The sequence below is a fragment of the Scophthalmus maximus genome, chromosome 2, assembly GCF_022379125.1.
Source record: "Scophthalmus maximus strain ysfricsl-2021 chromosome 2, ASM2237912v1, whole genome shotgun sequence".
Classification (NCBI taxonomy): domain Eukaryota; kingdom Metazoa; phylum Chordata; class Actinopteri; order Pleuronectiformes; family Scophthalmidae; genus Scophthalmus; species Scophthalmus maximus.
Genome location: NC_061516.1, coordinates 10,160,488 through 10,184,818, shown reverse-complemented (window position 1 = coordinate 10,184,818; position 24,331 = coordinate 10,160,488). Strand labels below are relative to the sequence as shown.

At 44.1% G+C, this 24,331-nt stretch overlaps 1 protein-coding gene across 1 annotated transcript in view; it reads left to right on the top strand.

The window, feature by feature from the left end:
* The window catches only part of med13a (mediator complex subunit 13a), a 76,756-nt gene extending 52,993 nt beyond the window's left edge, over nt 1-23,763 (top strand). Inside the window, exons 9-30 of the mRNA XM_035625132.2 lie at nt 621-1,370; nt 3,179-3,395; nt 6,668-6,698; nt 7,160-7,281; nt 7,589-7,679; nt 9,394-9,605; nt 9,898-10,073; nt 11,698-12,620; nt 13,042-13,209; nt 13,771-13,994; nt 14,323-14,512; nt 14,831-15,257; nt 15,629-15,860; nt 16,821-17,012; nt 17,848-18,071; nt 19,055-19,197; nt 19,319-19,477; nt 20,447-20,635; nt 21,076-21,218; nt 21,307-21,471; nt 22,096-22,196; nt 22,630-23,763. Coding sequence (XP_035481025.2) covers nt 621-1,370; nt 3,179-3,395; nt 6,668-6,698; nt 7,160-7,281; nt 7,589-7,679; nt 9,394-9,605; nt 9,898-10,073; nt 11,698-12,620; nt 13,042-13,209; nt 13,771-13,994; nt 14,323-14,512; nt 14,831-15,257; nt 15,629-15,860; nt 16,821-17,012; nt 17,848-18,071; nt 19,055-19,197; nt 19,319-19,477; nt 20,447-20,635; nt 21,076-21,218; nt 21,307-21,471; nt 22,096-22,196; nt 22,630-22,762 — 5,212 coding nt within the window. The 3' untranslated portion in view covers nt 22,763-23,763. The remainder of the gene's footprint in view (nt 1-620; nt 1,371-3,178; nt 3,396-6,667; nt 6,699-7,159; nt 7,282-7,588; nt 7,680-9,393; nt 9,606-9,897; nt 10,074-11,697; nt 12,621-13,041; nt 13,210-13,770; nt 13,995-14,322; nt 14,513-14,830; nt 15,258-15,628; nt 15,861-16,820; nt 17,013-17,847; nt 18,072-19,054; nt 19,198-19,318; nt 19,478-20,446; nt 20,636-21,075; nt 21,219-21,306; nt 21,472-22,095; nt 22,197-22,629) is intronic.
* The last annotated feature ends 568 nt before the right edge of the window (nt 23,764-24,331 follow it).

Here is a 24,331-nt window from a genome sequence, read left to right as displayed (position 1 = left end):
AGTGCACAGGCTGTTATAGGCAACTGAGATAGTCGAGGAAGATGTCATTGTTGAAGCTGTATTACAAACTATTCACACATTGGAATTAAAAAAAGCAATTAATATGTTTAAACTGCTTCACATTCCTACATAAAGCACCTTTCGTTGTTGTCTGGAGTGTTTCATGCTTATTGATTTGAGGTGAATCAGTGGGGCTGCCATGTTGCAGATAAGAGTAATTGAGGTAATTTATGTGGGTTTTTTTTTTATGAATTAGATGAGAGGGATTAGAGGGAGAATTTACATAAGCTGTTTAAGATCTCAGCACATCAGGAAAAGGAAAAATCCTCAGTGTGCATCACATTGTAACTGTGATATGATTTACGATTTTAGTGGGAATGGACATTTTTCCATTTCATTTTCACTGAAGGAAATTATGATGTGATGATTGTGAATATGATTTGTTGGCCAATAAATTAATATTAGTCATATATGATGTATGTTGTGACATATTTTACCTTTATCCAAAAAAAGTTGAGACTTCATGGCTTGACAGGTTTTATCTGTCTCTGCTGCCATTTTGCTTATTGACCTTTGACTACGTAGTCTCACTGTGTTCCCGCTTGTCTTCTCAACTGCAGATACAAATCAGTGAAGCAGCGAGCGGGCAGCACCCCGGGCCAAGCTCAGTCAGCAGGTCAGCCCTCCCAGCCTCCTACCAAACACAAAGCTGGGGGAGAGAAGCCTGAGAAAGGGGACAAGCAGCAGAAGAGACCTCAGACACCCTTCCATCATCGCAGCCTGACCAGCGACGAGGCCTCGATAGAGAACGAGACAACTGCGGGTCAAAGGTTGACCATGAGGAGCCAGGATGGAGGGAGATTCCCTAGTATTCGCTCTGTAGATGTGTCTGCCATCCAAAAAGCCCCCCAGCTCCACAGTGGGGGGGTCAGCACCGGGCCATCAGAACAGGCCAACTCACCCCAACCCCCACCACTTAGCCCCCACCCCTGCGAGCGTGGAGAGGAGTCGGGGGAGGGCATGAAGAACCCTTCAACTCCCAACAGCCAACACTTTTACCAACCACCCCCAGAGCCCTGTCTTGTTGGGGTGAAGGGCAGCGGCGAGGAGCTCAGCAGGTCAGAGGGTTTGAATCAGCACTTCCACTCCCATCACCCCCATCACGGGGTCTCGGTCTACTCCGAGCCTCCTGAGCCCATCGTGTATGTGGGCTCGGCGGTTAACCTGGAGGAGAACGGCTCCCACGCTCCATGGCGGTTATTCAACCTGCCCCGCAGGAAAGAAGCCGAGATGCCCACACCACTGCTGCCAGGGGACAAGCTGAGGGACGACGCCTCGGCATCGCAGGACAACCTGCTGTCGGTCACAGAGTGAGTGACACGTGCGAAGGAATAATCGTTGGTTGATGCTCGTCCATTTTAATTCGTTGTATATTTTGTGATATTTCTGCCTCTATCCTGATGCCTTGACTCTTGCTGATGCTGTAACAAGTGAATTTGTATCTCATCTTAATGTATCTTAACGTATCTTAATGTATCTTATCTGAACGTATCTTATATCTTAATGTATCTTGACATATCTTATCTAACGTATCTTATCGTATCTTAACATATCTTAACATATCTTATCTTATCTAACGTATCTTAACGTATCGTAACATATCTTATCGTATCTTAACGTATCTTATCTTGACGGTTCTTAACGTATCTTTTCGTATCTTATCTTGACGGTTCTTAACGTATCTTTTCGTATCTTAACGTATCTTAACATATCTTATCTAACGTATCTTAACATATCTTATCATATATAACATATCTTAGCGTATCTTAACGCATTTTATCTCATCTCATCCAGGCCCTCTCACCTTTTTCCCCTGTGGCTCCGGGGCCGCTTTGCAGCAATTTCAATTGCCCAGAAAAGAAAAAAAAACATTATTTTTTTTTTGAAAGCGTAATGATTCAAAACCCACTTTCTCCCTCTTTCTCATTCTCTCTCTCCCTCTCTCAGATCCCCTACCTCACACCACCCCTCTCATTCCTTAGCTTCGGGAAGGTTCAGTATAGCGCTTAGCTGAACACAGCTTGTTAATATCTTGCGATGTGCTCTTTTGACATCAAACATCTCCAGTGTGCGCTACGCATTGATACAAACACTGGAGTTAGGAGATAAGAAGAATAATGGATGAGTTAGATAAAGTTCTCTTACAGTTCTCTGCTATTGTAGTGGAGTTGAGACTGATAGAAATGCTGTCTGCTTGGCTATCAGTTTGGCAGGTACTGGAGAGAGACTTCCACCGAGAGGAAGCTGGTAGCAAGGTAAAGGATCACAGATGGACAGAATAGGGGGTTGCTGTCCAATGTGCAGAGTGACCAGCAGGGCGTAGGGTGGCCGTAGTGGGAATTATCATCGAGGTTATGCAATCCCAAGGGGCGAGCCACTCAAAGGAACTGTTCTAGTGAGCTGTTATCCTCCCAGCCGCTTCCCTGAATGGCTGCTAATCTCTGGCCCAGGCCAGTGCACACCATCACCTCACATCATAGCCGGACAGATATGAGGAGAGGACAGGAGTAGAGAGAAATGTAGAAGGCAGTGAAGGGGGGCGATTACACGTAACCTGGGTCAGTCCCTCGTCTCCCGCCCCGCAGCCTGTGGTTTCTCGGGCCACAGTCATAGTGACGTAAGAGATTTCGATGAGCATTTTCACAGCAACAGGTGATAAACGTGTTTGTAAAAGTGTTTGAGCAGTCGGTGCGGCAGCCTCCATGTTTCCGTCAGTCTGCCAGAGACGTGATTGTCTGACAACAAACACGATGCATCCGTTGTGTTGCAGGAAAGCTGTCAGAATTGTCTGCAAACGCTGCCATTTCTGTTAATGCAGCTAATGACCATAGCAACATATCACATCAGACAGCATCGGGTCAAAAGAGAGCAGTTGAGGAAATCTACCACTTGCCAAAATTTAGTACAGAGAATCATTTTAAGTCTTTTTTCTGTTTCTCTTTTTTTTTTTTTACATGCAACTGACATGCATCATTTGCCATATTATCGGGCTGGTAATGTGTAATGCTCCTTGATTAAAATATAGCCCTTGGAGTTCACATTAAGAATGAATGAGTGGTACCCAAATTGTAATTTTTTCTGACGGTCATCTAACACTTGCGCATTGTTCTCTTCCCAGGGTCATGTCCACATCTAAATGGCAACTGAAGGTGTCGGAAGAACGTGTTCAGATGTATCGAGCCCGGAGAAACCAGTACTTATCTGCTGCCATTACTGACGGAGATCACGAGCCGGAGGTGGACCCCTACGCCTTCGAGGAGGGGGACGTCAAGTTCACATTCTCCAACAAAAAGGATAAGGCAGGAGGGGAGCGCGAGCCGGGCAAGAAACATAAGGTAAACAAGCCAAGTCGAGGAGTGAGGAATTTTTCACTTGTCTTGCAGTATTTCATAGATCTCCCTTTTTGTTAACATGGCCTGAACCCCCTTTCTTTTTGTTGCCCAGAACAAGGGTGTCAGATACACACCACATGCACATTATTAACAAATGGTATAGCACACAGATTAGAAGAATACACTAAACAGACTAACTTCACCACTGGGTGCTATCAACTTTCTCATTTGGATGCATCGGCACATGATTGGGTCGCACCCTCCTCTGTTGAGCGATTACTCTCCTCTAACCGCTGCAGTAGTGTGTGTGTGTGTGTGTGGGGGGGGGGGGGGGGGGCTGTGTTTCGGGTCATGCATCGGTCACTGCAGGTTTTGTGTTTCTTATTCTTGCTCTAAATTTCAAGCTTAAACTGTGTTGACCTGGTAACAAGTTTAGAGTTGCCTGCAACACACTCCTGTATTTTATCGCTCCCATACACTTAAAATGTTCATATATTTGTGTGAACTTTTACTTTGGTCCTGACAAAATGTTCTTTCATTTTTACAGTTAAACAAAAACCCCAATAACTCACACTTAAGACCAAAAATACACACTAATTAAGTTTAGATTATCTCACTAGATTTTTACGCCTCAGGATGCAGCTTAGATTACTCACCTAGCAGCGTAGCTCCTATTATGTTTTTGATATTTGTACAGCTCTGCTGCCACTTGTTAAGCTATTTGTGTTAAACGCCCAGATTCACTCCACGAATTGTATCATCACACATCGCCAGGGACACTGCTTAACCTGTGAAAACAGCAGTATAATGTGTTCAGTGGCTCTGGAGGGAACTTAAAAACCCTGATGATCTCATCATGGTAATCTTGGCGTCGGCTTGAGACCTGAAAATTGAAGTACAGCGGAGAAGTAGGCATATGAGAGGCAGCAAGGATCTAATGAGCCATAGCTTCAGTTTCATGGAGGGAAATGTTGGATGCAGTATTTTGGGAGCTGAACCCATAGGCACTGTCCAAACACTTTATGGAAGTAAAATACTAACATGCTTGAGCTCATTGTGATTAGTTGACCTCAGAAACAGTCCATGTTGAACATTTCTCAGCTTAGTAACGCCTGCTCTGCCTAAAACTGAGCCACGCCCAGTGCCTTTTCCAAACTGGCTGCTTTCAATGTGGTTTGTAGCCACAGCCCATTGAATGTGATGCAAAAAAAAAAAAAGGTGGCGACAGTTTGAAGAATGCACAGTGATGTGAATACTTTCTAAAAGGCAGCATAGGGGGGAACCACTCAAACCTAGTTGCCCAGGGTGAAATCAGGACAAGAGGGCTGATTTTAAGACCAGGGAACAGCCGAGGTAGAAAATAGGCCATCAGCATCCTCCGCTGCACTGCACTAAAAATAACGGTCTGACCACTTTCCGCATACATCCGCTTTCACTGTCAAAAATGAAGAGAAAGCCTGACTCGCCATTGTTAGTTGAGCCCAGAGGAACACCAAATAGTTAGCCTGTTCAATTCCCTTGTTGTGATGGATTTCCCATTTGATCTGCCTTCCCCCTCCTTCCCCTTGACGCTGTACTCCTCTGCCTCTGCGGGATGTTGGCTCTGGTTCCAGACACCAGGCCACCTGTTAGCTGTGGGTCGCCCCTAGCATGGAAAGGGATATCCGATGTGTGTGTAGTTGTCCTGGTCTGCGTGTTGGCAGAGGGCTTCACAGAGCCTGGACTCTTAACCACAGCAACAAACGTGGCTCACTGAACCATTAAGCTGAAGAAGTGCACTCAAATATTTTCCTTTTCTTCTGTCTGGTGAAGACCCCGCCGCCCACCTCCGGCCTGTGCAGGGATATAAGGATGAAGGCAACTCTCAGTGGAGTGGAGAGTCCCCAAAGAGCAGTCTGTGCAATGGAGCCCTACTGCTGTCTGTCTGCTATAATTGTGTGTGTGTGTTTGTGTGTGTGTGTGTGTGTGTGTGTGTGTGTTCCCTTTTTCGCCCTGTTTCTTTACTTTACACTAATAATTCCTTAGTGTTGGAGACAATTTTCTCAAGTATCTGTCATTTTTTTGCAGCTACAAGATACATAAGCTCTAACCTGACTGATATATATCTGAAACACCAATTGAGTTTCGTCTTGATTAATCAGATTAGTTTAATCTATTAAAATAAAAGATTGAAATTCCAGTAATTATTCCTAACTCCTTTGTGCGTGGTCCTGGAAGCTTGAAGTTATTTCTTTGGCCCTTTAATGGACTGTCATCGGATCACCGTTCCATCGCACAGAAGTGGGGCACTTATATCAGTGCCTGCTGAATGAAGTTAAAAACAAATACATGGAAGGCCTTGGATGCATTTGAAAAATAAGTGAGGCGGAGTGTCAAAAAAAAACCTTGGAGTCAAAAAAGCTTTTGCAATATGTAAAGACTCCATACACACTTTCCCACCCAAGGCCAGGTTATTGATGAGGGGTTAAGGCGCCAGATTGTGGCCTTGGTGCAGATGTTGTGCTCTGCTGTAGATTGGTCCTTTAAGGGAGACGGATTCAAACCTGCGTTTCTCGGAGAAAAGCCCTCGAGCGCAATGAAATCAGTGGCCAAAACATAACATTCCTGTTCCCCAGCTACAACTGCTCAGAACATAGTGTACACACAACTTGTTATAAGAGCTCCCACACACACACACACACACACACACACACACACACACACACACACACACGACACATACAGAAGGTCAGCCGTCCCAGATATTGATGTCTGGGTGGAGGCCTAAGAGGCCATTCCTTAGATCATGATCCACACTGGAAATCTCATTTGCCAACTGTCTCTTTTCTAGGGTCTTCAGTTACTGTCCAATTTTCTCTTCGTATCGTATTTTATTGTGCTGTTGTCATTCAATTTTAATCTTATTTTTTTGTTGTTGTTGTTGAGTCTAGCTGTTTGATTGCAGATGTCATTTTGAATATTTCCAAATACTGTCCTCTGAAATCAAATTTATTTGTATAGTTCTTAATCACGGTGTAAAGATTTTCACCCAAACACATTTTAACACGTTAATGAAACAAAATATCCAGCTCTGGGGCTCTTTTGTACAACTTGTAAAAGCTTCATCAGCATGAGATTGTATTTCTTTAAACTATTTATTTGTCTGGATTGAGCGTTGTTTAATCAATTATTCACCATTTCAAAGAGCATTCTGGCTGTAATGGTATTTGTAGCTGGTTGTAATGGTATTTGTTTCTTCCATCCTCTGACCTTCTCATCTCTCTGTTCCCCCGCAGGGTGAAGATGGAGGGACAAATCCATCAGACGGTAAGCAGTCTCTTCACTTCCTGACTTTACAGTTGTAACGCACTTAATCACACTCCAACCCTTAGAAAAACGAAGACAGTGAAGCCAGTTGACTTCACATTGTGTCTTGGTTGTGATTGAGGTCCAAGGACGCAGCATCACTGATTAAAACTTGTTAGTTGGGCTTTTCATTCAGTCTTTCCAGTGTCTCCAAAGAACCAGAAGAAAGAACATTAATTTTCACTTATTTCTTATTTCAAATATAATATAACAGATCTGTCGTACCTAATATATTCTAATAATTGAAGTAAGAGGAAAATCTTTTTTTTCCTGGCTTCCTGGCCAGTCTCGATAGTCCATCAGTATTAACAACCATTGCTCAAAGCCAGATTATTGCCTTTAATTGAATTCTCAAGCAACCAGAATCTGCTGCATATTATCAGTTGGAAATCTGATATTTTCTTTTTTACATGTGTGCACAGATGCTCAGCGGGCGGCTGCGCACAACCGCATGGCTTCCACCAGCCTGATCCATGAGACAGACCTGGTGGTGTCCATCAACGACCTGGACAACCTTTTCAACTCGGACGAAGATGATCTGGCGGTGAGTGGAGACCTTGGCTCACGCAGCAGTCAATATATCACTAAGCAGGGTGTGGTCTGGCACCGTTTTGTGTGTCTGTTTCTATTGGCATTCATGTGTCAGAGCTGTGTCTCCGCTCTGCCCATCATTTGCTGACAACTCTCAACACCCACTACAGTCACTCCAAGAAGATGTTGTGTGTTATACCGACTCGCAGGCCGCACAAGTGTGAGAATTGTTCACGAGTGAATTTAGAGCAGTATTATTTACTGACATTTTGAGTTTAAAAAATTGGCTGATGCTGAAATTCTTTTTTTCCCGTCCACAGCCTGGTTCCAGGCGACCAGTGAATGGAACCGATGAGAAGTTTGGCAACAAGGAACCAAAGCCATCCACTTTGGACCCTGTATCCTGCATCAGTATGTATCTCTCTTCTCTCTTGCTCTCTCTCATCAAACCTGTGAGCCCCTTTCTTTTTCCGCACCTCGTTTTTAAACAAAGCATTCCCCCCCGCTCACAATGTTAGCTCAGTGAAATGGCATCATCTCCTTTAATTGACTCAATAAAATTAAGGCTTTTACTACACAAGCATCGTAAATGCTCACACTTGGCATTGCCACCTAGTGGTGAAGAATATGGCCGTAATTAACTTCACAGTTCAACAGTGTTTGGCTCATGACTGACGGCCTAGATTCATTCTGTCTTGTTGTCTCCTTGTTAGTGGCTCTCACCAGAGTCTTGCCTCAAAGTCACACTCAGTGTGTCATTTCCAACACAACTGAGTAATTTCTGTAGTGTCTTCTTTCAGGTTGGAGCTCAGGAATACTCTAATCTAATGGCATTGCTATGAAGTGAACTGGTCTCGGATTCCCTTAGTTTCATGAATATATTTTTAATTTGGAGCCTTTTTGTTCTAGAGTAGACTTATATTAGATACCCCCCCCGGACAAGGCACCACGGCAGAGGGGACGTGGATATGAAGTGAAGCTAAGTTGAGTTAATAAGATTTATGTAGGGGAAATGAACAAGAGTTTGCAGATGTTGTGTGCTGATCTTTATTTTTACTAAAATTCAACTTGAATCCTTTAGTCCGCTGCTTCACCTGTTCCTGATTGATGGGGGATGTCAGCTTGAACTTTTTTCGGCCTCTGAAGAGCAGCAATCTCAGATAAAGTTTGAGAACCACTGTCTTATGTAAACGACTGCCGTATAAAAAAGCAGACTCCTCTGGTTTAACCCGCATGTCAACTGCGTTGTATTCTGTAAACTCACAGTAATACACATTGAAAGTAGCAGTAAACACACGTAGGTAATTGTGGCGAACAATGTAAACATTTCAGCAGTTGTGGGTGAGATGCCTGTTTGACTTCAAGCATGTCTAATACATATTCATCTGTTGTGTGTTTGTCTGGTAGCTGCCTAGAACAACAACTGCTTGTCATATTTGTCTGCAGAACAAGGGGAACATACATCAGCAAGCATGTTGACAGTAATTGTCGTAAAAAAGCAACAACTTCTAACAGCTTCAAATTACACATCTCACATTGTTGAGTCATCAACATCGTGAACATAATTTTTTATCTCAAGTAATGGCTTGTGTCTTAAAGTGCTAAATGTAGGGCAATTGAAACAGCGGAAACAAAATATAGTTGAATTTCTCATTAGCATGTAAAGCAGAGTAAGCTGTAAGATAAGGGAAAGAGTTCAAATAGACTTTTACATTCCTATTACACGAGGGATGCACAGAAATGAAAATTGTTGGCCGAAACCTAAAAATAATGAGACACTTCGCTGAAGGCCAAATACCGAATAACGAACATGTTCTTTTTTGCTGATTTTTTCACCATTGCATAAATGAAATAGCCTGAATATGCTTTTTCATTTTTGTTGTCTTGATTTTTAAGGAAAAAAATCTATCACAAAAGTAAAATTTATAAATGTTTAACACTGAACTTTTTTTATTAAAATGAAATAAAATACTTTTATTATTCGGCTTTTTCTATTTTCGGCCGAACAATTTCAGTGGCCGAACATTCGGTGCATCCCTATTTTACACTCTTACCTCTACAAACGCGTCATAAACCTGAAGGCCCCACATATTCTGACAGCCCCTTGTTTCCCTCTGCCACACAGGCTCAGCAGACCTGCACCAGATGTTTCCCACGCCTCCCTCGCTCGAGCAGCACATCATGGGCTACTCGCCCATGAACATGTGCAACAAGGAGTATGGCAGCATGGAGACCAACACTGGCATGAACACATTGGATGGCACCTCGTCACTGGGAGGCCACTTCAAGATTGAGGTGGAGGAGAGCTTTTGCAGCCCAAAGCCATCGGAGATCAAGGTGAGTCCTGACTGAATTCGTCGGGTGTTATTGCAGTGTCCAACGGACAGGTGGAATTTATTGCCAGAACCATACATGTCAGAAGTCAAGTCAGATCAGGAATCCAGGGTTCATTTGCACATGAGAAACACACTAAAGCGTTATCAGTTTTGTAGTCTTGCAACAATAGACCTATAAGGTCTAGATGATTGTTATCTGTGGTACACATTGTTTAGGAGGATATCACTAACTCCTCTTTATTAGTTTTGGAATTTTCAACCTTACCATGCCTTTTTTCCTGTCCATCGTGTAGGACTATTCCTTTGTGTACAAGCCAGAGCTGTGCCAGGCCTTTGTGGGCTGCTCCATGTTTGCTCCTCTGAAGACGTTGCCCAGTCAGAGTCTCCCACCTATCAAAATACCAGAGGACTGCATCTACCGACCGAGCTGGACCATGGGCAGGGAGATGACCTTCCTCAACAAGGACAAGTATGGCTGCGTTCCTGTCTGAACTTTTATCTTTCTGAAGTAGGCCTGTCATGATAATTATGTTATCGACTTATCGTACAATACATGAATATCATCTGAATAATAGCCATTGTGTCTGCATGCATGTTTGTTGACATACGAATGAATGACAACAACAGTCCAGCAAGTCTTCATCTGAATATAGGGATTTCTTAAAATTTTTCTAAACGCACCGTGTCTTCAAATTGCTTGTTTTGTCTGTGGCCTAAACGCAAGTCTAAACTTTGGATGACATTCCTCTCAGCAGCAACATAAATCGTGTAGGACTTGCACGCACAACGCCCAATATGCCTAAACTGCAGGCTTGAATGATTCAGTATCAAAAATGGTCTTAAAATCACAATAATATTGTGTATTGCAATAATTTCTGGGACAATATATCATGCAACAAAAAGTAGTAATCGTGACAGCCTATTCTGAAATCTGAGGAAACAATTAAGATTTTATTTTTTGGCCTGTTCCAAACATTCCTTTTTATTTATCATGATTAACTTGGCAGAAGATAACTGAGGCATCATAATTTAGATTTGCAGAAGACATATACCAAGGCTGTGCTGGTGGCTGGTTTGCATTTTGTGTGCAAGGAAGCATATCTTCATACTCTGCTGTCTCTCTGTCCCACACACCCACCCTCTGGTCTCTCCATGGACAAACCCTTTAACTCAGTTTTACCCATGCATGGCTGCCACGGGCGGCGCAGGGAAATGAGTGTGAAATGCATTCTCAGTTGAAGATGAGGATTATGACTAGAGCGGTGCAATGGGCCTCCGCAGCGGATCCATGTCACCTCACTACTCGTAGCAGCTTAGAGTCTCAAGTCTTCCTGTCACTGTTTTCTTTACCCTACACACAGGAATTTGGCTTTGTTCTTTGAACTTGGGGTTTTCTATAATCAGGGCAGTAGGACGTTATTACATTTGTAAGGACTTGATTTTATTATACCCATGTTTTATGGGTTACACTGTGTATTATGTTCACCCAGGAACAGGCCAGGAGTTGTTCCCCCACATACAGCCTGGGACATGATGTGCTCACCCTCCCTCTCTCCTGCTCTTTCATACACTCGCTCTCCCTGCTTCCTCACAGTTGCTTGCTAGCCCCAAAAATAAACCATACCTCAGAGGGACGCTTGTTGAAATGTTTATTGAATGTCTTTCTCTCTCCCTTTGCTTCTTTACAGTTTTCCTTTCTCTCTCTCTCTCTCTCCCTCCTTCATGTTGTGTGCATTCCAATCTGAATTTCTCTTGTAGTTGAATGTCGGCGTGGCCTTCTGCCTCAAACTATCTTTTCAGAAATGCAGTCAGACAGTTGGTCAACGATATATTGTTTGTTATTTGACGCAATATGCCGAATATTGTTGTTTTGTTTTAAAAGGAACATGGGGAATGAATGTCGTTGACACTGGAACGCGTGGAGGATTATTTCTGATTATCCACATGGCTTTCCTGGGATTTATAACTGGCCCGACTCCAAACCCCTAATAAGTGCCAGATAGATAGTGTTTCCACTGTCAGACATGATGTAATGCCTTCTTTCAGTGTTAGTGCCTTTTCTAAATCGTGGCCTTGAATCCTTCTGCCCTCAGTAACATCCCCAGTGTGGGCAGCACCATGGACCAGGACTACAGCCAGACCTACACTCCTCAGACCCACACGCCCTTCATGTCCAACAGCGCTCCACCAAGTAACAGTGGCGCTGGCATCCTTCCCTCACCTGCCACCCCGCGCTTCTCTGCCCCCACCCCACGTACGCCACGCACTCCACGCACACCTCGGGGCCCCTCCAGTGTCCAGGGCTCGCTCAAGTACGAGAACTCCGATCTGTACTCACCAGCTTCCACTCCTTCCACCTGCCGACCGCTAAACTCAGTGGAGCCGGCCACAGTACCCTCCATCCCCGAGGCGCACAGCCTCTACGTCACTCTCATCCTCTCCGAGTCAGTCATGAACCTCTTCAAGGACTGCAACTTTGACAGCTGCTGCATCTGTGTGTGTAACATGAACATAAAAGGAGCTGATGTGGGCGTTTACCTGAGTGACCCCATCGGCGAGGCCCAGGAACCCTGCAGCTGCGGCTTCAGTGCTGTGGTCAACCGGCGTTACGGCAACGGCTCAGGCCTCTTCCTCGAGGATGAGCTGGACATCATCGGCCGTGGTTCGGACGTCAGCAGAGAGGCAGAAAAGCGCTTTGAGGAGTTGCGGCTCTACTCGCTGGAGAGAACTGGATTTGGGAGGGGCGACCGCGTCCCGGACGAGCTGATTCTCCTACTGCAGGACCAGTGCACCAACCCCTTTTCACCCATTTCAATTCTGGAGCATGACCTAGTGACTCAGGGGCCAAGCGGGGCCCCTGTACCGCCCTGCGTGCGGGTGGAGGAGAGGGACTATCACAGCGACTGCTACATGGCCCTGGAGCATGGCAGGCAGTTCATGGACAACATGTCAGGTGGCAAGGTGGATGAGGCGCTGGTCAAGAGCACCTGCCTGCACCACTGGGGCAAACAAAACGGTAAGAAACGTGAATTTTACAAGGTTTTCATACATGCCAAAGTTCATCTGATTATCAATGCAAATTATATAATATAATTTTTAAATTTTAAATTTTTTATTTGACATGATAAAAAATATAGAAACTGCATTGGAAACGAGAAATATCACTTATCGCACCGCTGTAATCCATGTATCAGTAAAACTCTCCTGTGTTTACAGATATGATTACTCATCAGTAAGTAATATTGTTAAAAAGCCACTCTCAGATAGTTGGGGAGAAAAATTCATTTTTAAAAGAGTAAGGAGTCAAATTCGGACTAAAAGACTTGTTAGAAACAAACTGACATGTCTACTCTGTTATTTCGGTGCTGCCAGTGTGTTGGTTTTCTCATGTTATTTTATTAATCTTCAGTTTCCCCTTTTTGTTGTCTGTTCTCCAGCAGTGGATGTGAGTGCGCTGTGCTCTCAGGACGTGCTGCGGGCGCTGATGTCCCTCCAGCCTGTGCTCCAGGACGCAATCCAAAAGAAGAGGACGGTGCGGTCTTGGGGCGTTCAGGGTCCTCTTACCTGGCAGCAGTTCCACAAGATGGCTGGACGTGGCTCTTACGGTAACGCTGGGAAAGATAATCTGTTAAATACACAGTTCTGCATTATGCCTTGCTGCCATCCAGTATGGTTGTAGGAAAATCTGGTCTTTTCCACAACGTGAACAATGAAGGTGTCAGACTTTTCTGTAATAAAGAAAGAAAAAATGAGTCTTCGATAAAATCCCTGTGAACAAAAGCACAAAATACTTAACCATTGTCATGTTGAGCACGGAAATATTTGTTTTCTAAGAGGATTACCAGTCAAATCCATGATATCAACAGAGATGGTTAGTATGTGTGTGACATTTTAAGGACGTGTGTGTCCTGAGGTAGAAGAAGCCTGGATGTTGTCAGATCAATAGACAGTGTGGTCCCGCTGCTGTGGTCCAGATGTCAGGCCTGTGGGGAGGAGCTGTCAGATTGTTTGGTGACCTCACATTCTGATGCACAGTGGAGGGCAGAGAGGAGAAGGGAGGAGGTCTGACACCTTACCTGTTAACACCACTCGCTCACTGTTCGTTCTCTCTCTTTGTTTCCCCCCCTCGTTCTCCTCCTTCCTTCCATTTCACTCTCACCTCACAGGCACGGACGAGTCCCCGGAGCCCCTGCCCATCCCCACCTTCCTGGTGGGTTATGAGTATGACTTTGTGGTACTGTCTCCGTTCGGTCTGCCCTACTGGGAGAAACTGTTGCTGGATCCCTTTGGCTCTCAGCGAGACATCGGGTACCTGGTGGTTTGTCCTGACAACGAGTCCCTGCTGAGCGGCGCAAAGAGCTTCTTCCGAGACCTCACAGCTGTCTACGAGGTAGAGAGGGGTGAAAACCCGTCAGCGTTAGTGCTATGCAAATGTAACATTGCTGTATTTGTCTGCAGCCCAGGTTTGGCAAATATTTACTACAACATTGGCATGTGAAGAATTATATTTGTGATTATCACAAAATATTTTTTTGCCGTCCTGGCAGCTCTATATTTAGAAAAATTATCTGACATTTGAAAATGAAAAAAATGTTTTCAAGCCTCCTTTTTTTATTGTTATTTTTTCTTAACTAATGTTCATACTGAATAACATTCATCTACCAGTTCATAAAAATGATTGTCTTCACCCCTCTGCCTCTGTCTCTGTTTGTCTACAGTCCTGTCGACTTGGCCAGCACCGGCCCATTTCCAAAGGCTACCCCGATGGCATTGTCCTCGTCGGTGGCAGTGGAGCCAAGAACCTTGTGGATCAGCCGGTGAGCGACTGGTTCCTCAAGGCTGCCAGCGGCAACAGCGACGCCTTCACTAAGCTCAAACTCTATGCACAAGTGTGCCGCCACAACCTCGGTACGTGTCATTTAACGCCTGCTAGGTGACTGCTGCCTTTTTTGATCTTACATGGTCTCAGCTTCTTCTGTTGCTCACTGCTCAGTTCAGTCAGCTCTTTGTTGCTGAATTTCCAGCTCTCTGACACCACTTGGTGTTGTTATTAAAAAAAAGGCTGGCTAGAGAGACTCGACTGCTTGAGAGAGAGAAAGCGGATCTTTTAAATATGAAAGCAGTGTAGGAGGAGGTCAAGTTGAAGTGGAAAAGCTGAGTATCTTTTTATTTTCTGTTTCATATTAGTAATAAGAGGGAATGGTTTGTTTCTCTTTCTCCATTTAGCTCCATACCTCGCATCACAGCCACTGGACAGTTCTCTCCTCACACAACCTAGTCCCCCACCCTCGTCCAGCCAGTCATCTACAACACAACTGTCTAGCTCCACGTCCTGCGCAGTGGGCCAGCAGGGCTCAGTGAACGCTGCGGGCGCCTCGGTTCCCAACAACAACAGCAGCAGCAGCAGCAACACTGGTACCGGAAATGGCTCTGCGTCATCCAACAGCCTGGTGACGTCCTCAGGCCAGTCTGGCAGCGGAATGCCGCCTGCCAAGCCCAACTCTTTTCCCCCCTTTGGGAGCATGGGCAGTCAGGGCCAGGGGGGTGGCCCCCAGAGCGGCCAGCTGGGACAGCAGGCTGGAACCCAGAATACTGGCACCTCGGGGGACACCTCCAGCAGTCAGGCCCAGGGGCCCACAGAGCCTCCCGAAAGGTACTGCAGGACACACATGGCTGCACAGCATCAACTCAAAAATCCCTTTGATCAGTTTTGTACACAAAGTCACAAAAATGTATGATCCGGTATGTTTGAAAATGTTATGAAATCCCTTCATTTAACTCAATAATTAACTAATGTTACATAATAAAGTAAATATTTATTTTCTACAATCCTCTATACTTTGTGACACTAAAGTACCAGTTTAAGAGCTAATTTGTGGTCTTTTGGATAAATGTTTTAAGATGTTCTTCAGGAGTCTTGGATGTGACTCAACTGATCAAAAGCTTTGGACACAAACTAAGGACTAAGCTGAGAACAAGACAAATTTTAGGAAACTGAGTTTGTGTGATTTGTGCTTTCCCCAGCACTTTGGAACGAGAGAAGGTCGGCGTCCCCACGGATGGGGAATCCCATGCCATCACGTATCCACCTGCCATCGTTGTTTACATCGTGGATCCCTTTAGCTACGAGGAGTCGGACGGGGTCCCAGGCCCGGTGCCGGCCCACTCCAGTGTGTGGACGCTGGGTTTGCTACGCTGCTACCTGGAGATGCTTCAGTTCCTGCCCGCCCACGTCCGCAATTCTATTTCTGTACAGGCAAGTGAAGTTCTTGTGCCATGTGTTTTATTGCTGATCCATATTGCATCTACCAAATGGCATCATTGCAGACAGATCCATGAGAGGCAGCAAACTGTTTGTGATTACTAACAGCATACAGGGATTGACCGGAAAAATAAAAACAGGTTGATAATCCAGGTGCAATACAATATCAATAAATACTAGCACACCGAAAAGCAACACCTCTCTTACCCAGTGTCCACAGCAACCAAAAATTGCACAATGGTAGTATTTATACTCGGGCTGTAGCCAAATCAGAATTTACCAAGTTTCCAAGAGTCTCGAGTCACTAGTTTTGTGGGGGAACACATTTGTCATGTGCTTGTGATTTGTGCTTGTTTCTTTGAATCGACACAGTTTTTATGTTTAACATTAATACATCCATGATGTGTAATATATATATACATGTATTATTTGCGGCTTCTGGCCAGTTTCAGTGCAGTTCAGCACAGCTGAAGAGCAGCCGTTCCTTTGAGACTCCAATTTGAATGCCTTCATTCCACATCCATGATCCACATCCACGATCCATGACACAGAAGAGAAATATATTGCACCAGCATCAATCTATCAATTCATTTCCATCTCTTCTCTCCCTGTCTATCACAGTAAAGACACTTTTAAACAGACAGCTCACTGACACAACAGCTTCGGCGTCTTGTCAACATAGGGCAGCCCTAATTGATGCACAGTCGTATTGGATCACATTGCAACGTTTAGAGCTTTTTATATAGTGGTCACTTAGTGTTTCTATGAATTCTTATGCATTTTAAGTTACCATACACAATTTGAATGAACGTTTTTCCCCAACTGTCTTCTTACTTGCCACTATTCTCTAAGAGGTAGCTATCGCAGTCTTAGATGTATTGTTGGAGCGAGTTTAGGGTTGTGTTCTACTGTGGTTGCTCCATATCTAACAACTTGTGTATTTCTTCACCGCAGATTGTCCCCTGCCAATACCTGCTTCAGCCAGTACGAGGCGAAGACCGTCACATCTATGCCCAGCACCTCAAGTCGCTAGCCTTCTCCGTCTTTGCTCAGTGTAGACGGCCACTGCCCACCTCCACCAATGTCAAGTCACTAACGGGTTTCGGCCCCGGCTTGGCCATCGACACTGCACTGAAGAGCCCAGAGGTAAATGCATCAAACGGCAACAAGTTGTAGAAGCTGCGCTTTCATTGCTTTGACACAAGCTATATATGTCAAAGCTGAAACAGTTGTTGTGCTTGCATGCAGCTGCAGTTGATCAGCAAGCAGCAGCCCGTTGGCATTGTGTGTTAGCATCAACATGCTTGCATTGTCCTCTGATCGATAGGCAAGCGAACGGAGGCTAAACTCTGGCCCCAGCAGCAGCATTTTAGTTGCTATGAGCTCTTCAGCCAGACGTGAACCTGACCTGAGGTGACCCAGCCTTTTGCCCCGGCTGTGTTCAGTCTGCCAGCGAAAAGGAAGAAGGCAATGAGATATAGAGTTTTTAGTACTTAGCATCCGTATAGTTTTTCTTCTGGAACTGGACCAAGGGAACTTGTAACCCTCCTCTACTCGAGAGTTTACTTTCCATTATCTGCTTGGCTAGCCCGCTGAGACCTCCATAATGGGATCTTGACTCCAGGTTTAGACAAAGGGGCGCTTTAGATCAGGACCTAATTCGGATGACTTCCTTCCTTGCAGCCAGTGCTACCTTTTCCCTTTAACACACCGGCAAACCCTGCACTGTCTCACTGGGACATGAATGGGACAATGGGAGTGACACAAGGGGCAGTTTAGCTTGTACAGATACTTCGAATATGAAATCGACAGGAATAGGATTGAAAGAAAGGATTTCCTGTGGCTGCGGAAGTCCAGCAGCCAATCATGTGCGCTCAAAAAATAAACATATCTGGAGCATTTTTAATGTGTTTCTTTACAGGGGCTGAACATTTATCATTAAATCCCTTTTTCTTGACATCTTCATCTCCCCAATCTGCAGAGGCCGGAGTGTCTGCGTCTGTACACACCTCCATTCATTTTAGCACCGGTAAAGGACAAGCAGACGGAGCTCGGGGAGACATTCGGGGAGGCGTCACAGAAATACAACGTGCTGTTTGTCGGATACTGTCTGTCCCATGACCAGCGCTGGCTCCTGGCTACATGCACTGACCTGTATGGGGAACTGCTGGAGACCTGCATCATCAACGTTGACGTACCCAACAGGTAGAACGTCCATTAGCACTTTATTAAAACCAACCATCCTCTTATGTTATTGCCATCAAAAGGAGTCACTTAAAGCTTCTGAGCCTCTTGATTGATAATCAATTAATCGGGCCAGGTAGTTTTTATGAAAAAAAGCCCAAATTGTCTGATTTCAGCTTCTTAAGTATGAATATTTCTGCTTTCTTTGCTCCTCTATCAAAGTAAACTAAATATCTGTGGTTTGTGGACAAAACAAAACAGCATCCTGTGGTTTGGGAAACATGATCTACATTTTATTACCATTTTATTGACAAAAAAAAAGCAGCCCTAGAATTTACTGAAGTCATTAACCTTCATGTATTACTAATAATAAAAGATTTGACACATTGTAATTTACAGTAATCACACAGTGTTGCCAAAAGAAAAATTGTCATGCAGTGTAATTTTTTTAATGGAGTTACAGTGCATGTAGCTTTTACCGTATGGTCCATATGATTTGCCTGTGCTCAAGCTGTTCATGTAGATGTTTTGAAGGTAACGCGGCATCAATCTCCACTCTCTTGACTGGTCCATATTTCTCTGTGATCGTCGCACTCAGACACAGCTGGGCGACAAATGTACATGACCTCACAAAGAAGTGCATGGCAGCTTTCGCTAATATTCAAAATGTGTCTGCTTGATGTCAAAACTGTGATTTATGCGTCACTTATGTCGTGCTTGCTGTCGAATGACACTTAGCTGAAATATGAATTAGACTTGAGAGGAAAGGCACATAACTGTCAGTCAAGCGTGGTCTGCATGGGCCCCACACATTGCTGAGAGGAGGTTCACCTTCACCAATCTGAACAGCTTGGGCTCATGATATATTAATAATTTGATATTATATAATGTATTCATAAATAATAGATAATATCATATTTCATATTATTTGATCCGCCTCTGATTAGTAGCTAGTATTTACACTTGATGATGAAAAGGGTTTTTTCTCTGTGCTCGTTCCGCAGGGCGCGGAGGAAAAAGGGCTCGGTCCGGCGGCTCGGCCTACAGAAGCTGTGGGATTGGTGTTTAGGACTGGTGCAGATGACATCGGTCCCCTGGAGGGTGGTGATTGGCCGGCTGGGCAGGATAGGGCAGGGAGAATTAAAAGGTAGGGAGTACTGTCATGCTTGAAAATGCTTTTTCATGACAAAGAACTGGAGCATTCAAGACACCTAGGTGTTTGTCACTTGTTCATCCATCCCTGTTGCTCTCCCCTTGTGATGTTCCAGACTGGAGTATTCTGCTGAGCAGGAGAAACCTCCAGTCACTGAGTCGCCGTCTGAAGGAAATGTGTCGAATGTGCGGCATTTCCGCCTCGGATACTCCCAGCATACTCAGCGTGTGCTTGGTTGCCATGGAACCCCAGGGATCCTTTATCATTATGCCAGGTACAGTACTAGTAAAACTTTAAACACACATATCATCCTTTTTTAATCCAGACTTCTCATCTCCGTTGCATTACTCTCTGAAGAAAGCGTTGGTGTTTTGTGTGGAGGGGTGAGGGTTTCTGTGTGCGTGTCGTGATGGATGGCGGCAGCATATCACCATGCGTGTCTCCTCCTTGTCCAGAGCAGATTGATGACGGGGAAGATCCATGTACCTTTCGCTCATAGAGCACTATCTCTCAGATGCCCATTGATCTCAATGCAGTGTTGATGGAGAGCCAGATCAATGGGATTATTTTGGGAAACGAGTGGGGGATTGTCGGTGCATCATACCACGATAGTGTTGAGCGATGCCGGGCTGAGGACCTCTCCTTCGTCAAAAGCTCTTCAAGCTGAAAGAGATTAGAAAGGCTGTGTTAACCGCAGATGTAACAACCTGCCAGGGTATGACTGGGCGAGGGAGGTACTTCACTTTAACATAGAAAATATAACAGCTGCCTAAATGTTTCAAATGTAGTTGCTGAGTTTCTATTCTTATGTGTCTGCGTACATGCGAGGAAACACAACTCGGTTTAAATGCGTGGTTTCTATAGTGAAAGCATTGCTGGTCTGATCTCAGTTGTATATATGTGACAGTGTTTAGCTGAAGGTGTCACAGGATCTCATGAATAAGCTGCAGTTATTTTTTTGTTGGACACTGTTAAAGTCGGTGAACAAAATAGATGAAATAACACCAGTACTGTTAATCATCAAAATGCCTCTATAGCTTTGGTTTCAGTGATGTTGGAATTCTTCAGTCTGTTCTTCAGTTGAGTTATGTTTTCCCTGGGCTCAAACATAAAAAAAAGTTCAAGGATTGTTACCCACAGTAGACAAAAACGATTGTGACAAGGATTCCTGTTTCGGTTCATTCTGCTCAGCCGCAGTGTTTATTGACCCGCCACTCTCTCCTTCCTCTGTGCGTCCCATCAGACTCGGTGTCGACGGGCTCAGTGTTCGGCCGCAGCACCACCCTGAACATGCAGACGTCCCAGCTGAGCACCCCACAGGACACCTCCTGCACCCACATCCTGGTCTTCCCCACCTCCGCCTTCGTCCAAGTGGCCAGCTCCAATTACACCAACATCGACACCAACATCGACATTCTCAACGCCACCACTGGTCAGCAGCGCTCCTTCCATCTCTCTTGTAGTCATTCCCTGGGATCCTCTTCTGTTTTTTTAATTCCTGTGTGACTCGTGCAGTTTGCTGGAGCTTAAACAAACGCATTGATGTTAAAGAAACATTCAGCAATTACTGGTGTTTTCCCTCTGATCTGTACTGTTTGTGTCCAAACACTTCCTGTTTACGTTTCTAGTCTATTAAGAGTCTGTGTTGTAGCAGTGTATGCTTACATACTTGGTGTGTCTACAGCACCCTCAAGTGTCTTCAGCTTATTTCCCTGTGTGAATATATGTTGTTGAAGTTATTAATAACGGTCACTTACATTCTGTGCTCAATAAATGGCAGAACACATTAACCACATAATGGCGTTGAAGGGTAAAGCCGGTGCCCATGTTATTTTTTTTAAACTGTATTTATTATTTTCCTGTTCTTCCCAGATGGGTCCGATGCCATCGGGATCTTTGACCTGCTGGACCAGGAAAACGAGTTGGTGGACCCAGACATCATCAACATCTCGCCCAACACCTCGCCAGTTCACTCCCCTGGCTCTCATTATCACCACGGAGGTGACGGCAGTAAGGTGAGACATGTGCACGCACGCAGGCCTTTAAGTGCAATGTGATAAATGACAGACAATGAGCTGACCTGGAGTTTCTGCCTCGTTGCAGGGCCAAAGTACGGACCGAATGGAGTCTCACGAAGAGGTCCCTAATCTCCTGCAGCAGCCTTTGGCCCTTGGCTACTTTGTTTCCACGGCTAAAGCCGGCCCACTACCTGACTGGTTCTGGTCAGCCTGTCCCCAGGCTCAGAACCAGTGTCCACTCTTCCTCAAGGTACCAGGCTCTGCCCTCCCTCATCATCTTTATTTATTTAGAACTGTACTTTAACACAATGGACGGAGTGAAATCCCTTTTTTTCTTTCTTTTGTGGTTTTTGTGGAGGAACAGCGAGACAACTTAGTAAATCGATTAAGTGCTAGGTGAGGACACATAAAAAGAGATATTAATAAAATAAACTGTTACAAGGAGACGACAGTTAACAAATCAGTCATGTGATGCTCTCCTTTGAACACTAAGAATGTATTACTTCTCCATTAAAATACAGTTAAGATGTAAACCACAAGCTTTCTACCCACTGGAAGTCGGAAGAATTTTGAGACATTGTCATTAATCAACTGCAGATCTCTTCCGAAGCATTTTTGTCGCTGATGTGACCCGGCATGAACAAGTGGTGGTGTGGAAACTGAGCCCTTTGGTTCTTAACAAATTTTACACGTTCAAGAAAACTGCTTCACTAGCTCTGATTTTCAGTGATGTCCCTTGCTTCAGGAATAAGCTACATATTCTATGCTGCTGCTAAATAGAGCGATAATTGTTTAGTTGAGGTGTAATTAAAGGTTAATGACATCATTATAATGCCACTGACTCCAACCCTTTGCCTGTGCTCCCCCCTCCCAGGCCTCTTTGCACCTCCATGTGTCTTCAGTGCAGTCAGATGAACTGCTGCACAGCAAACACTCCCACCCACTCGACTCCAATCAGACCTCAGACGTTCTCAGGTAAACACCACAACACACTGCACCACGGGGCAAGTGCACAAAACACTGTTACCACCATGACAACTGTGTTTCCTGGGTGACCTTTTATTTTGTAGCTTTTATTCAGATTGAAATGGTTTTAGGTAGATACAAATGTTGATAAAATACAACAAATTAATACAAATTTGATATAGCTTTTTAGCTTAAAGTGCTTTGTGCACACTCAGCTTCTTATGTGTTTTGGTTAATATGAGCCCTGAATTGGATATTTTTTGCAAAATAAATAGATATTTTTACTTTTACAAGTCTACAGAACACATATGAGTATATTTAGTATTCTGTTGTTCAGCTGAGTTAAAGATGCTGTCTTTATAAAATACTTTCATGGCCCAGTGCGTCAACCTGTAAATATCTCTAAATAAAATAACTGCTTCTCTGTTGCATGCCTGGACAGATTTGTGCTGGAGCAGTACAACGCCCTCTCCTGGCTGACGTGTGACCCGGCCACACAGGACCGACGATCATGTCTACCCATTCACTTTGTGGTGCTCAACCAGATGTACAACTTCATCATGAACATGTTGTAACCCACGGCCTGTTACAAGAGGGGATGTAGGCAAAATATTTCGGAGAAGAGGAAAGCGACAACTCAAGTCGGAGTTTCATCAAGACTGAAGAAACCTGCAAGAACCAGAGCCGAGTATGGAGCTGGATCCTGTGCCAAGATCGGACCAGACGGCTGTTCAAAGCTTGTCCTCCGTGGCTGTGAAGTCAGTCCTGTCCCTGTGATTTAAAGACATGCACATAGAGACAAGGGAAAAGAAGAAGAGGGGGGAAACGAGAAGTTGGGTTGCAATTAATGAACGTGAGAGAATGACAGATTGGTTGTGATGGTATGTAGCTTGGCAGCACAGTCACTGGCCAGTCTGTATTGGAGAGACAAGTCTATCTGTAAAGTTATTGGAAGAAAAGGGACATATTTGATCAAGGAAAAGAAATAACGAATGGATCTTTGGTTTTAAGACCTGAAATTCCTTTTTATTCCTTTGGATGGAATAGTATCCAAACGAAATGCCTGCATCTATCTTATTTATTGTCAGTTTTTAAATGTATAATTTGTCTTATTTCTTAACCTTTTATATATGAAATGGAGAAGGTTTATATCACCTTCCTGCTTTAAAGCAATTGGTCTAAGATATATGTAATCGTCTTAATTAAAAAAACAACCAGGAAAAAAAATCCCACAAAAATGAAATAAAGTCCCGGTAGGTTGCTTTTAGAGTATTATTTTTTGTAATGGAGACAGAATATTTGTATTGTCACAATGTACAGAAGAATTATGAGTGGAGAATTATGTTCCATGCCTTTGAGCATGAAGGACTTACAGCAAAGCTGTAGCTTCAGAGGACTTGTACAGCAATGAACTTCACTGTGTTCAAATAAAGAGGTACATTGTTGTATATAGTATTTTATACCACACATTTAGACACAAAAACCAAACGGCAATATATATAAATAATTATATATGAACGCCATGCCAGCAGTTGGTGGTGTGGCTTCTGTTTTAGGAATAAAGTGCGTCAACTTATTTTCCTGTGCTTGTGTTTATTGCTTTGGGGAGGGGGACTGTGATGTGCAATTGAACAAGGACACCGATAGCGACATGGAAGAACTATTGGCATCTCTTGGAAGTAGCCGACCTCAGGTTTGATTTTTTTTTTTTTTTTTAATTATATATATATATATATATATATATATATATTAACAAAAAATAAGTCTCAATAGCAGACGTAATGCAGTGTCCTTTTCAGCACACCCCTTTGGAGTACCTCTCCTTAACCCTATTGGCTGAGGTCTGGCTCTTTTGGCACCACTTCTGATTGGTCATGGAAACATTTAGACCGGCCCTATTTTACTTCAATGTTAAAGTAAATGTGTGGTGTAAATGAACTTTAACCATCGGATATGCAGTGTCTGTGCGTGCGTCTGGATTTCTCCTGTGCAGAGGGAAACTGTACTTTTGACTATTTAAAATCCATTGGTATTGCTCTTTACCTTGCATATTTGCCAAAAATTTGTTGGCTTGGAAAGATTTGACCATCAAAATGTATTTGGTCCTTTTTGGGTGTAGATAAATACATTCAATATTTAATAAA